General features: G+C 35.8%; 1 protein-coding gene across 1 annotated transcript in view; it reads right to left on the bottom strand.

Moving 5' to 3' along the window:
- The window catches only part of gabbr2 (gamma-aminobutyric acid (GABA) B receptor, 2), a 189,751-nt gene that overhangs the window by 80,234 nt on the left and 96,593 nt on the right, over positions 1-12,924 (bottom strand). The window contains exon 4 of the mRNA XM_032580308.1: positions 4,187-4,288. Within this exon, the coding sequence (XP_032436199.1) occupies positions 4,187-4,288 (102 nt within the window). The remainder of the gene's footprint in view (positions 1-4,186; positions 4,289-12,924) is intronic.

Genomic DNA, 12,924 nt, shown 5'->3' with positions numbered 1-12,924 from the left:
TAGCCAAGAAAATAAATCCATATCAACTTGCACACTTGATTAATAAAAGAGATGGTCGCTGTGCATTGAATTACTCAAGCCAGGCTTCAGAAAAAAAGTTGCTCAGGGATTCAGAGCACAACATGACTTTGTGAATGACTCTGTAAATGATTTAGATTCCCAGGTGGAAATTCAGCTTGTTCCAGGTTGGTACAAAAAGATTTCAGTTATCACACGCTCATGTACAGCACATATATATGCTTACAAAATCTTGATCAGATGCCATCAAAATGCCAGCGTATAATCCAGAATAGCACAACCCTGATGCTGACATAGATTTGATGAATGTAAATCTGTATAAGGATGGATGAGATGTGCCAGAGGTCCATTACAGAGCCATATTCAATCCTAACACTGCAGATAGTGACAAAGCTTTAATTAAGTGATTGAACTCTGAAGGCTGAAATTAAACATTTACATTAGAAAATATTTCAAAGGAATGACATTCCTACAATACTGTTTGACCTATTTGGAGATATTGTAAGTTACCTATTCTAATAAAAGAAAAAATATATTTAAAAAAAAAGTTAAAATAATCTTTTTGACTTCATCAAATACAAAAACAAAAATGGACATTTGAAAAATTATGTAGAGGAGCTTTAAAAATAAAAAGGGACATGAAGACTTCAAACTCAGTGAACCTATGACATCCTCCTGTTAGTCTGGATAAAGGGAAACAATTACAAATACAGTTCATTAAGTTATCCCTTAGGCTGTGGTCCACCATATGTTGAGCATCCTGAGATCAGAGGGGGCAACTAATCACTGTCATCTTAATTCCAACACATCTCTAGTGGTTACTCATTGGAGCCAAAACAAGTCTTCCAGGCTCCATCTTTCACAACACTTTACATATTTGTACAATTGGACAAGACCAGGCAACTTTGTAAATCCCCAAGTTGTGATTTTGTGCTACTTTGCACATGTTTGTAAATGTGTGGTAAAGACATGCCAGTAGCAACTCAACGGTGCTGCTCTTCCCTCAAGGAAAGGCACTTAATCCAAATGACTCCAATGATGGCCAGGAGCCACAGTCTGAGTGAAAACCCAAGCATGCCTGGTAACACATAGAAAAGGTTGTATAGTTGCAGGCAAGGGCAAGAGTGAGTGTGTTGTGCTAGAGCATAACATAGAGACTCAGGCACTGAAGAGGCCCAAATAAGCCCCATTGCTCAAGCTTTTATGTAACTGTAACAATTACTGTTCTCAGAGAGGGTGGAGTTAAGGGCAACTTTTCCTGCTTCATCCTTGACAGGGTTATTTGTATCTTTATAATTGTGATTAATATATTTTAGTGAGTTAAGCGATATTTTACCTCTTGTACACAATCAAGTATATTTAAGGCTTATTAAGCACAAACATAAATGTGATATTGATGGTTTCTTGTGAGCTTGGGGAAAAGTCCATTTAGGCTTTGTTGTTTCTACAAACAATATGGACCCCATCACCATGATAACTATGGCATGATGAGCAGAAACTGTCAAACACTTACTCTTTGAGGATGGAGTTATGTGTACATTAACTTTTAAATGATTATGTACAATTATGACAAACTATTTGAGCAGTTGCTCATACAGGCAAATCTCAGCTGAAATATTAACATCAGCTCAAACCTGTAGAGGCGTATAAAACTAGAACACAGAGTCGATTGGTCCTTCAAGCTGTTCAGTGCTCTCAGAGTGAGACTCTTGCTCTGGCTTTGCGCTATTTGGGGATTTGAAGTAGCAGAAGTGCTTTAGAATTTTTATTGGTATCAATAAAATACTTTACAAAATGGTTAAACCTATAATGATTGTGCAAGAGTGTAAGGTATTTATCCTGAGCTGATTCTAGGCCGCTCTACATCCACCGGACCGCCAACAAATATTGCACTGTACTGTGTTGACTTCAACACAATGCAGTCCCATAAACTGAATGGTTCCCTTTACACAATTTATGCATTTACACATACACTAAGGTAATGATTGATGTCTTTCTATGAAATCGTGTGATAAAAATTTACTTGTGAAATTAAGAAATGTTAAGAGATCTTGGGGTGTATTTACAAAAGGAAAGTGCTTTGGTTTGCTTGTGTAGCCCAGAACAAAAGAGGACTTTTTTTGCCGTAGTTTGCTTTCTCGTTGTGCTTCTTTGCAACCAGACTATAATTTGTTTAAAAAAAACACAAAAAAGCTGTGACCCAAGATGACAATCATTGCTTCCATTGGACAGAAATGAAGGGGACAGAACAGATCACAGAACCCAAAAAAATGGGCCAGACGCAAATACAATGTAGCACAGAAGCTGAAATTAGGCATCCTAGAGCGATGGAGGCCAATATGTTTTGGCCATGCTAGCAAAGATCCATGAGACAAGCAACCCTGCACTCATACATATTCCTTTCTATAGTTCATCATAAACAGACAGAAACCAGAGTGTCTGGGGTTAACCCAAACAGGTAAAAGGAGAACATTCAACCCTAGAGAGATTCCTGAACAGTTGAAATTTGAAACCTTCTTGGTCTGCAGTTGCAATGGATGGCAGTATCTGATTTTTACTAATAACATAAATAACTAAGGTGTAATAAAAATACCTTGTTTTATATTTAAATATATTTTTTCCACATGTACGTCCTCATTAAAGGGAAACTGCCCGAATAGTCTGCAGTCACAAAAAACACATGAGCAACCCAGCACAGATATTTTACAGACAAATTTATGAATAATAAACTAAAATTAAAAATAGACTATTCAGGTCTCAAATGAAGGCCTTTTTTGTTCTACCAGTGTTTTGTGTTTTAATCCTTCTTCAAAATGTAAGACAAGAAACAAGAGAAAAAATGTAAAAACACACAAACTGAACAAAAATAAACATGGTGGGAAGCTACAATTTCCTGCCAAAGCTTTCCCTGTCTGCATTTTGAATATTTCAGCTGAAACATTACAGAGTGAGAGAGCTCTATTTGTGGATCGCTCTGTGATGCTGAGAGCCTCGTATGCATCCTAACACACAAAACAAAAAAAAAACCCTTATCATATTATGTTGCTGTGATGGAGACAGTAAAACACTGTTACATGCTGAGTGGGAATCCGACTTTTAAAGTGTCAGAGGATCACGCCCACTCCTTACAAATGTTCTGCAAAGATTCTGAGGCAATACCATGATTTGCATATCTTCAGTTAGCTCAAATCCGTTGATGTCAGCTTAGAATGTCATACCTTAACATGCAGATTACATTTTTATTTTAGGAAAGACAGCTCATCATTCTGTTTCTTCTCTGCCTCATGGACTACTCATTGCTTCTTCATATGTCTTTTAAATTATGTAACATGTCATCTACCAAGGTATAGTATGAAAAGAGAAAATATGTTTCCTGCTAATTACATTTCTCATTTAGCTTGTATTTTTCTCACTGCTTTAAAATTTTAACAGTTTTGACATGAGATGATAAAACTGTGTGCTTATTTGTTTAGACAAGTATTCTATGTGTTATCAATTTATCTCTGCAGCATCATGAAAACTACAGTGAATGCTCAATATTTTACTCTTATAAAAAGCAGGGAGAGTAAGAGGCTCATTTAGATCCAAGCCTTCTTTTTAATATAGAGTCATATAGCCTGAACCAACCATTACTTTGAATCTTTCATCCCCACAAACCCATTGCTCTGATGCTAAAGTTAGCTGATCTTGGACAAAATTTTGATTACTTTATACAAAATTAACTATGACTATTGCCAAAAATAAACAGAATTTTCAAAATAATAGGTTATTCTTATGGAATAGTGACATTATTAAAAAAAATTCCAAACTGTTGTTATATTACTCTGCATCATTAAATGCCATCTGCAGCTGAATTTACTTTCTTGCATACATGAGACAAAACAATTGATCGTGAGGGTTATCCATTTTATTTCTTTTTGGCTAAAACAATCGCAAATTAACCAGTTTAGGGTTCGATACTGCATATTAATTGTGTCAGGACTGTGAAAGTGAAATCTTTTTAATCAAAATGTACTAAAATATCTGATGTTATTACAAATCTGAATGGTAAAGTGAGCATGTGCATGCTTATTATCTCAATATAATATGAAAAGTTTTACAACATAAAGAATTTACTAACTTAGGTCTTTATTTTTAGTGTATCTTTAACATAAAAGGTCTTGCTTACCTTCAGTTTTTTGACATTGACACATGGATCATTGGAAAAACTTTCTGTATCTGCAATGTGGATGTTTGCTTTCTCCAGTTCATAGGTCAGATCATTCCTCACCTGTGGGAACATAAAGAAAGAAGAGATCATTCACAATCTAAGATCACTGCACACAGTCACTGCTGAAGTCTTTCTATATTATTCATCCTGGCCCCTTGCATGTCCTGGAGGAAGCTGCCAGGAGTGACATGAACTAAGAAAGACAGAGATTCCCTGAGAGACATGGCTACTCCAAGTGGGAATCATAGAAGCTGCATAAAATATGAATATGGTATGATAGCCTGTACTTGATTTGGGGAATATTGTGGTTCACTTCAACAAAATACAAAACATGTGGAGTTTTAAATTTGAATTTCTACATTGAATTTAGTTCACAGAAGAACCCAGCAGTGGAATTTATTTTGATTAAATTGACATTCTTTCAGCTGGAAGTTGAATATTTCAATAAACATTCAAAAAGGTAACTCAGTGGAAAGTGTTGCTTTGATAAAGAAATCACTAACTAATGCTCCCTGGAACTGCTTTTGTGTAGATGTCAATACAATATAAACTTAGACATATCACATACTATCCAAGTTAGCAGAAATAATAATAATAAAAAAAAAAATCATGTAACATTAGCATGCAGAGCTAAGCTTCACTAGGAAACGCTTCACTGATTTACCTGCTGTGTCTCACTCAATCATTCTTGAGATTTCTTACTTTTAGAGAATTACAGCAAAAAGTTTGGGTTAGATTTTGTAGACATTTTTTGTGCTCTCCAGTTACAGTTCAGTTAAAACTTTAAGGTTTGGCTCCAGGCAGTTTTAGGAGTTTTCAACTGACCTGGACAGAGCACCCTACTCCTCAGGCCAGAGTTGCATATACCTTGCACATTTGTTGCATTTTATAACATTAACACACATAACACAGTATTCATCCCAAACAAATACAGGAATATTTGTGGTGGTTATGTTCTACAAAGTTGAAAAGGTATAAATACTTTTATGTAGAGGGGTAAAAAAACAAGTAAACAAGTACATGAAAACAATAAGTAAGAAAATAGGCACCCCAACAGAATTTTTCTTTTTGTATCTTGAATTTCTTGTTGCAATAAGTTCTTTGGTGTTTTCAGTTATTCCGTGCAATATATTGCACACAATTTGTTTGTGTTATTGTTTGTGCAATAACACAAACAAAATGAACCAATAAGTTGAGTGCATTTGAATGTGCACAGAAGTGAAAAACAATCATCATTTTAACTATTAAACAAAATTTAAACAAAATAGAATTCAAATATGTGATTTTTATTACTTTTTATAGCTTTCTGAGGTTATTGTGTTCATAGTGTAATACAAAATGTTATAAATCTGGCTGGCAGAAATCCAGCCTGATACACTGAAATGCTGCCTTCATTTTGTCACTATCAGTTAGAAAATACAACCCGTATATTACAGGAAGACATAAAGTTTGGTGTCTTTGGTGTTGATTCTAGTTTCACTTTTCACATTATGAACTGTGTGCATTTTCAAGAAGAATGCGTATTTGACGTTTTATAGACTGAGACATGAAAGAACAAATGTGAACATTATTTTCTTAGTTGCTTCTCCTGGCTGGTTGATGTTTCTGCTGCCCCTGCATGTCTATATTGATGAATTAACTCAGTTGAATGGAGAGTAATATGATAAGAAGAAGAGAATAAAGCAGGTGTCCCACTGGGATGGCAGACCGGCTGTGCTTGAACCTAAACAGCTACTGTACTATTATTGTATGACTTGTGCACGGGAAATATTTTGAGATGTTAACTAATAGCAGTGATGTTATTGCATGCTAATAGCCAATCATGACCACTACTCCACAAAAATACAGTAGTGAAAGAGTTTGCAGACATCCTCCATGTCTTTAAATTTCATAACTAGTGAAAATTTGTTTTTTCAGACCCTAAAAAGCCATTAGGTAAAACTCTGGCATGCAGGAAATGATCAGCTGAAGGATGATGCATCCATCATTTGAGGAAATGGCATAAATTTCCCAGACATGTTTCATTGTTTTGTCAGCTTTTATCCTTTTGTTGTTGTCTCGGTTTTATCTCAGGAATGTAAATTACATTTGAAGACCTCTGTTTTGTTCAGCAGCCTCACTGACTTCGTTCACTGTGTCTTGAATCAGATTTCTCTGATTTCCTTAGGCCATGCCCTGCAGCTATAATCAGTCTGCTCCCACCCAGGAGCTTGGCACTTGGGACAGGCTGAAACATCAGAAGGTATTTGTTCTCAAATGTGCGTGCCAAGCACAGTTGGCAATGACAGTGCAGCACAGCTAACGGATGAAGGTCCTGTTTGATTGCTCTATATCTGTCCATGTTCTGTACTTCACTCACATATTTATGTGTCCTAAATTGCTCTGGATACACTTTTAATGAACAAGAAAAAAAAAACTGTATGCACACACTGAAGTGCAGAAGTACGTACTGTATATACTCCATTACCTTACACATTTTCTTTTCTTTTTAAACCACTTGTTACAAATTATTTTACAATGTACAGAATACATGTTTCCTCTTTCCATTTTTTTTCTTCTCCTTCTTTTGGGGTGTTTCTCTACCAGGTTTTAAAAACATAGTCTAAAATGTAAGGTAAACAAAATAAAAATAAGGTTTCTGAAGGTCTTAAGGAAAGAGGAAAGAAAGGACCAAATGAACACCTTTTTTTTAGAATGAGGATTAATAACTTATCTTTAGATACCAATAGAACATTTTCTGATAAAATTTTATCTGTAATTTCCGAGGAAAAAAAGTAGCGTCTTTTCTTTATACACAACACCGACATTCTTTTTAAAAAATGACATTAGGATGTAAAAGTATAAAAGGCTAACACAATGCTATCATTACAATTACCATCACTATTGATAAGTGTTTCAATATTGTAAATCTAAATAGGTTCCTGAATTAGTACCAATAAGTCTACAGAATCTCCACTTTATTTCCCTCATGGATCTTGATGACTGTATCAAAATCGCGTCCTGTTGTGGTGCCCTGGAGAGATATCCAAATCACCCTGAACATCACTCACTCTTGTACAGATATTACCACCACTGTAGCGCGCCGAGCTGAAACAACAGGAAGGCCAGAGTGGATCAATATAACCTGGTTTTGCTCTTGAGAAACAGTTTGTTTGGTGCTATAGACAAGCTATGACATCCTGTTGTGTTATTATAAGTGTTGTTCTGATGCGCCTGGCTGAAGTTCAGCTAAAAGGAAAACATGTTTAGAAAAGGGAGGAATGGCAGCGGGTCAGCCAAATGTTTATTAAGGTGAACTGGAGCAACACACAGATGGTCAGAATATTCAAAAACAACCACACTCAGTCAGACATGCAGAGGAAAAGGAAACCACTAAGAGATGTGAATTTCGAGAAATAATTTCTTTTGGATTGTTTTGTTTTGCTTCTGCAGTTAATTCAGACAACAACCACCACATCTGTGTTTTCCTGAATGCCGTGCTTTACATAAACTGAGAGGGGACAGATGGCTTAAAAGCTGGTTATCAGAACAAATGGGCAGTTTCCTGCGTAATAATAAACATCCACCGTTGTCTGGGGCAGTCTGGGAATTCACGGCATCAAATACTGAACAGGAATAATCCTACTTCCCTTCTGAGCAGGCCATCATGTAGAAAAGCAAGTAAAATTTGCCTCAGAAAAGGGTTACTGGACACACCAAAGGTGCCGTGGCAAAAACGAAGGACCAGTCTTCATCAGGTGGAAAAATGATCAGTGGTTTTAGCCTACAGAGTATTTCCCCATTTCAAAAGCCTAGTTATGTATGGCGTGAGTCCCAGAAAAACCAGCAGTATGAAGCGTGCAACGTGCAAGCACATTCATTTTCACATGTTTGCCTGAACCAAACTCATGCTGTAGCATTTATTGCAATATTGTACAAAAAAACACACATTAAAGTAACACTTATGAGGTCAAACTGTGTAGTCAGAGGGAAAAATGAGGACTATAATTCTTTCTGGACTGTGTATGCAAATATTGGGTTTCAACTGTAGGTATTTAAACCAACTTATGCCATGTAAATTTGTTTTCTCTGACTAAATCATTAGTTTTAGAATTTGTTGACAATATTATAAATGTTCTATGTAATTTATAAAAAATGTCATAGTGTTGTGTCCTTGCTGCATTGTACTGTACACGTATAAATTGTTGTGCTCATTCAACAAACTGTACAGCCAGTCTGGAGCTTATATAAACTAGCATGACACATTGTTGCTCAAATTGCCTGCTCTTATGACCGCCTTCTTTTACTGATGTCATGAATGACTAATTGTAGAGAGAGGTTCACGGAGCAATGCACGGTTATTTATAAAGGAATGACAATTTAGTCAACTTTTGAGAAAAGAAAGACAGGAACTGCAATAGAGTGGGTGCTGAGACAGTAATTTCTGCTACATTTATCAGCGATCACAGTATAATTAAACACTCGAGCGCAGAGGGAGTCAGGCAGAGGATAGAGTCCTAATCCTACTCTCAGTCAGGTCTGTCATCTGACTGACTGATGATTGCTGCTGTGTTCCTGGACGAGGCCTGTTTGTCTGGCAATTTCAATAATGTTGATTGCTGTGTGTCTTTTAGAGAATGTGTGTTGTGTGAATAGGCATTTTAATACCTTCAAATACCTAGCCCTTACTCATACTCATCTCCAGCTGCAGAAAACCACAAATGCCCCATTAAGGGAACATTAGTGTTCATGTATAAACACGATGTGTGTATAAAGTGTGTGTTTCAGTGTGGCCTAAGAATAGAAATAGACTTTAGCTTACAGGTTACATTCCCAGGGGACACCAGACTGTAGGTGTTTGTGCAGGACGGGCAAGCCACAGACTTAGTCCTTAACAAGCATTATATAACGTTAACCTTGGGAGGGGGACACAGAATGGAAGCGACAGAGGAATGCTGTGCAAAAGTCTTGAGCCACTCTTAATTTCTTTGAAATGTGCCTCCAATGAGCATGGCCTTTTTTATAAACAATAATAGAAGTCTCAGTCACGATTTTTTCAAGCGTATGAATGTCGTTTACAATTTTTCTACTTTTTACTAATTTAGAGTCCAGTGCTGAATAAAGTAAGAGAAATGCCTGCTGAGGTACCGCTGTTCAAAACCAGTTCTTTGCACTTTTTAAAAAGTTTTTTTTTTTTAGCAGAATTGTCCAATATTTTATTTTATAAATTTTTTAATTGGATTACTCAATTAATCATCTGAATAAATGATAAATTATTTGGTTACTAAAATAATCGTTTACAAGGGCCCTAAATATTTTATTTGTTCAGTGAATACCGTCCTCAAAACGCTTACATCTAAGTCCAGGGGTTCGTGAGGATGCCTGTGTCATCATGACAGCTAAGAGGTTAAACTAACTCTATTATCAAACAGGCTACTGTATTTCAGTACAAAAGATACATTTATTAGTGCAACCGTATTCCTTAACAGTACATAATAAGAACAATAAGTCACACTTCGAGCCTTTATAAGGATGCTCTTCCTGAATCAACAGTGAATAAATAGTTCAAACAGCAAATCCCCTCTTATGTTTTCTCACATTATAGAAAAAATATAGAAATTGCCTATTTCAAATTCAAAAATGAATGTATCCAGCATCTGCAGTACCATATCCAATATAATTTAAAAATGCCTTGTTAGACAAAGTGGAAGACAGCTTAGCTCTTTGGAAAAATCAGTGTTGATGACAAAATACTGTTTTATGTCCATCAGACTGTGTTAGCTTTGGTGTTTTTATTAATTAAACCAAGAAACTAGTAAAAATTCCTAAAGATCCGATTTAAAATTGGTTGTTTTCCATTCATTGAGTCCCTATGTTAGGTGGCTTTATTTAGTGGGAAGACTTTACAAAAACTATTTCAGAGGCTCAGAAACATCAAATTAAAAAAAAAAAAACAAGGGCTTCCCTGGAAATGAGTAAATATGCAAATCACATCCAAAGATGAAATATAATAGTACACAAATTGTTCAAGACAATTTAAAATAACTGAAAATCTTAATGAACTGGCTGACAGATCACCTGGTTTTTTGATATCAGCTGTCAATACTTAGGATTATAAGTATAAATTAAGAAAAAAAAATAGTATTACCAAGACTGGTACTGACTTGCACTAAAATATCTCCATGTTTTGTTATTCCATCTACTTAAAATAAATTCAGTGATGAGAAACAAATGCCAGCTTTGAAAGATAAAGCAACATTAAAACTTTTATTCTGGAAAGGCATCATTCTAAAACATGGTCAGGAAACTGACAATATCATTATTTTATTTTTCTAGGCAGGTTTTACAAATCTATACTGTTTAGCTGTTAAATTACATATTTCTGTGCCAATTTTTATATATTTATTATTTTTCTACAGAATATAATAGCTGAGGGAATATTCTCCATCGGTGGTAATTTAGTATTTTGCCTTTTTTTTGTAGTGTCGTCATTCTGTGTGTCTGAACTGAAGAAAAAGGGATACATCTTACACTTAGAGTTAGATTGCTATAACTAGGGCTATGAACAATATCCACATTAGCTTTCAGTATACAATGTGATTAATACAAATTAAATAATTTGAACAACATATTAAGGAAAGATTGTGCAATAGCAAGTCTTCTCATTTTAATCTTTTTTCTCCTTATTTATGACCAGACTAAAATAAATCTTCATTATTCATCAACAAATTGTAACACTGAATAATTTCCAAAAGTAACTGCAAAACTGCAAGCTTTGAACTTGATAGAAGATTGCAAGAATCATGAAGTGTGGAAGAGATGCTTGAATATTTGTAAATCAGGATTAGAAGCCAATCTTGTGGTGGGCTGATTGAATCTGGCTGTCTGTTTTCAGCCTATCCTAAGCCCCTTGGTGTCTTCAGGAAGAGAGAGATAAAGGGATTTTGTTTCTCCAAGATTTACAATGAGAGTTCGCATACGTACTCTCCCTCCCCCCTTTCCACATCCTACTCTCTTAAAAGTAAAACAAATGATCCCAATATTGCATTTATCTCTGTCAATATGCCTATCATATTTTTAAATAAAAAATGTTCATATCTGATATGGTATATGACACTGTAAGAATTAAAATCAAATGTATAAATAATGCTTTACATTATGACCACATACAGTCAGATGGGAATACATTCCTGCTACCTCGAAACTGGAACTCACAGCCAAAATCCCCTTTCCCTTGTATGTTATCATTACAGCATCAGTCCCCAATCTGGACTGAGGAGGACCTTCATAAATTGTTTGTAGGAATAGCTCAAAATTCAGGTCAAATGATGTTCATCCGCACTCTAGACTTCCTAGAAATCAGTTTGTTTGGTTAACCCATTGCAGTTACACCTCAGAACTGCCAAGGGAAGAAGTCATAGAGTTTTCATAAAGCACCACTATACATTTTCAAATGTTACCTTGGCAAACTGTGTATCATCATAGGATTCAGCCATATTAAGCCATCAACTTGTAAGGCATCTCAAACAGGAAGCCATCTTTGCATTTGTATTGTTCAATGTTTTTATGAAAACGCAGTTGGGAGACCCTTAACATCATGCACTGAATGGTTAGTGATATAGTTGTTGACAAAACAAGGAAGGAACCTTTATTTTCAGAGCGTCCTTAGTCAGAGGCCTCTTTATAACCGCTTTAACGCAGACAGCTGCAGGAGGTCCTTCCTGCCTACAGCCGTCATTGCATACAGCAACTGTTTGAAGAAACTTTGATAATATGAGTTACAACAACACTTAATTTCCCTTTGCTATTAAAGTATTTTTCAACTGAACTAAATTGATTATGATGAGACAAGTGATAAGTCAGTACCAATGGTGATGATTACTTCAGCCAGCGCATAAAAAGTCTATGCTGTATTCTGCGTTATACTTATAGACACACATATACTGCAGACCTGACTGAATGCAGGAAGCTATACAAAGGATTTTTTCCTCCAACCTGATGCTGTATCTGTTTAAGAGGTGATCCACATATTTTTTGAATAACCATTTTCTTTAATGTAACCATCAGCTTTGATCTAAAGGGTTGATTCGTTTTCTCTCAGAAGTAGGACTTTAGAAGCAATCGATCTAGTATGTTTCAAGTGACTCTGAACAGCAACACTGGAGGGCTAAATGAATCCTGTAATGCAGTAATATTCTTTAAAGACCAAATATAAGGATAATTTTATGTCTAGAAATCAATTTCAAGTTCTGTACACCAACGCCAGACTACTTTGCCTGTGGTTGCTCGTCAGTATCACTACAAAGAAACCCAATAAAAAGGAATGAGCTAATTTTGTCTTCTTTCACCACATCCAAAAATCTGCTTTTTGGTCTTCTTCTTGGCCTCCATCTTTGTGGCTCCAAACTCCACATCCAATCTCCCAAGTAAATAATTGTCTCTTCTCTTAAAATGTCCAAGTTATCTCATTCTGGCCTTTTGGATTTTATTCACTAAACGTCTAACATCAGGTGTCCTTCTGACATACCCATACCTGATCTATCCAACATCTTAAGCTGTGCAACCTCCAGTTCTGCCTCCTGGCGTTTCCTCATTGGCACCATCTCTGAACCATATAACATTGCTGCAGTGCTGTCTCGTGCACCTTTCCCTTCGTTCTTGCTGAAACCCTTTTATCGCACATCATATCTGACATTTTTCTGCATGCATTCCAACCT

Source organism: Xiphophorus hellerii, chromosome 13 (assembly GCF_003331165.1).
Source record: "Xiphophorus hellerii strain 12219 chromosome 13, Xiphophorus_hellerii-4.1, whole genome shotgun sequence".
Classification (NCBI taxonomy): Eukaryota; Metazoa; Chordata; class Actinopteri; order Cyprinodontiformes; family Poeciliidae; genus Xiphophorus; species Xiphophorus hellerii.
This window is presented reverse-complemented; position numbering and strand designations above follow the sequence as displayed.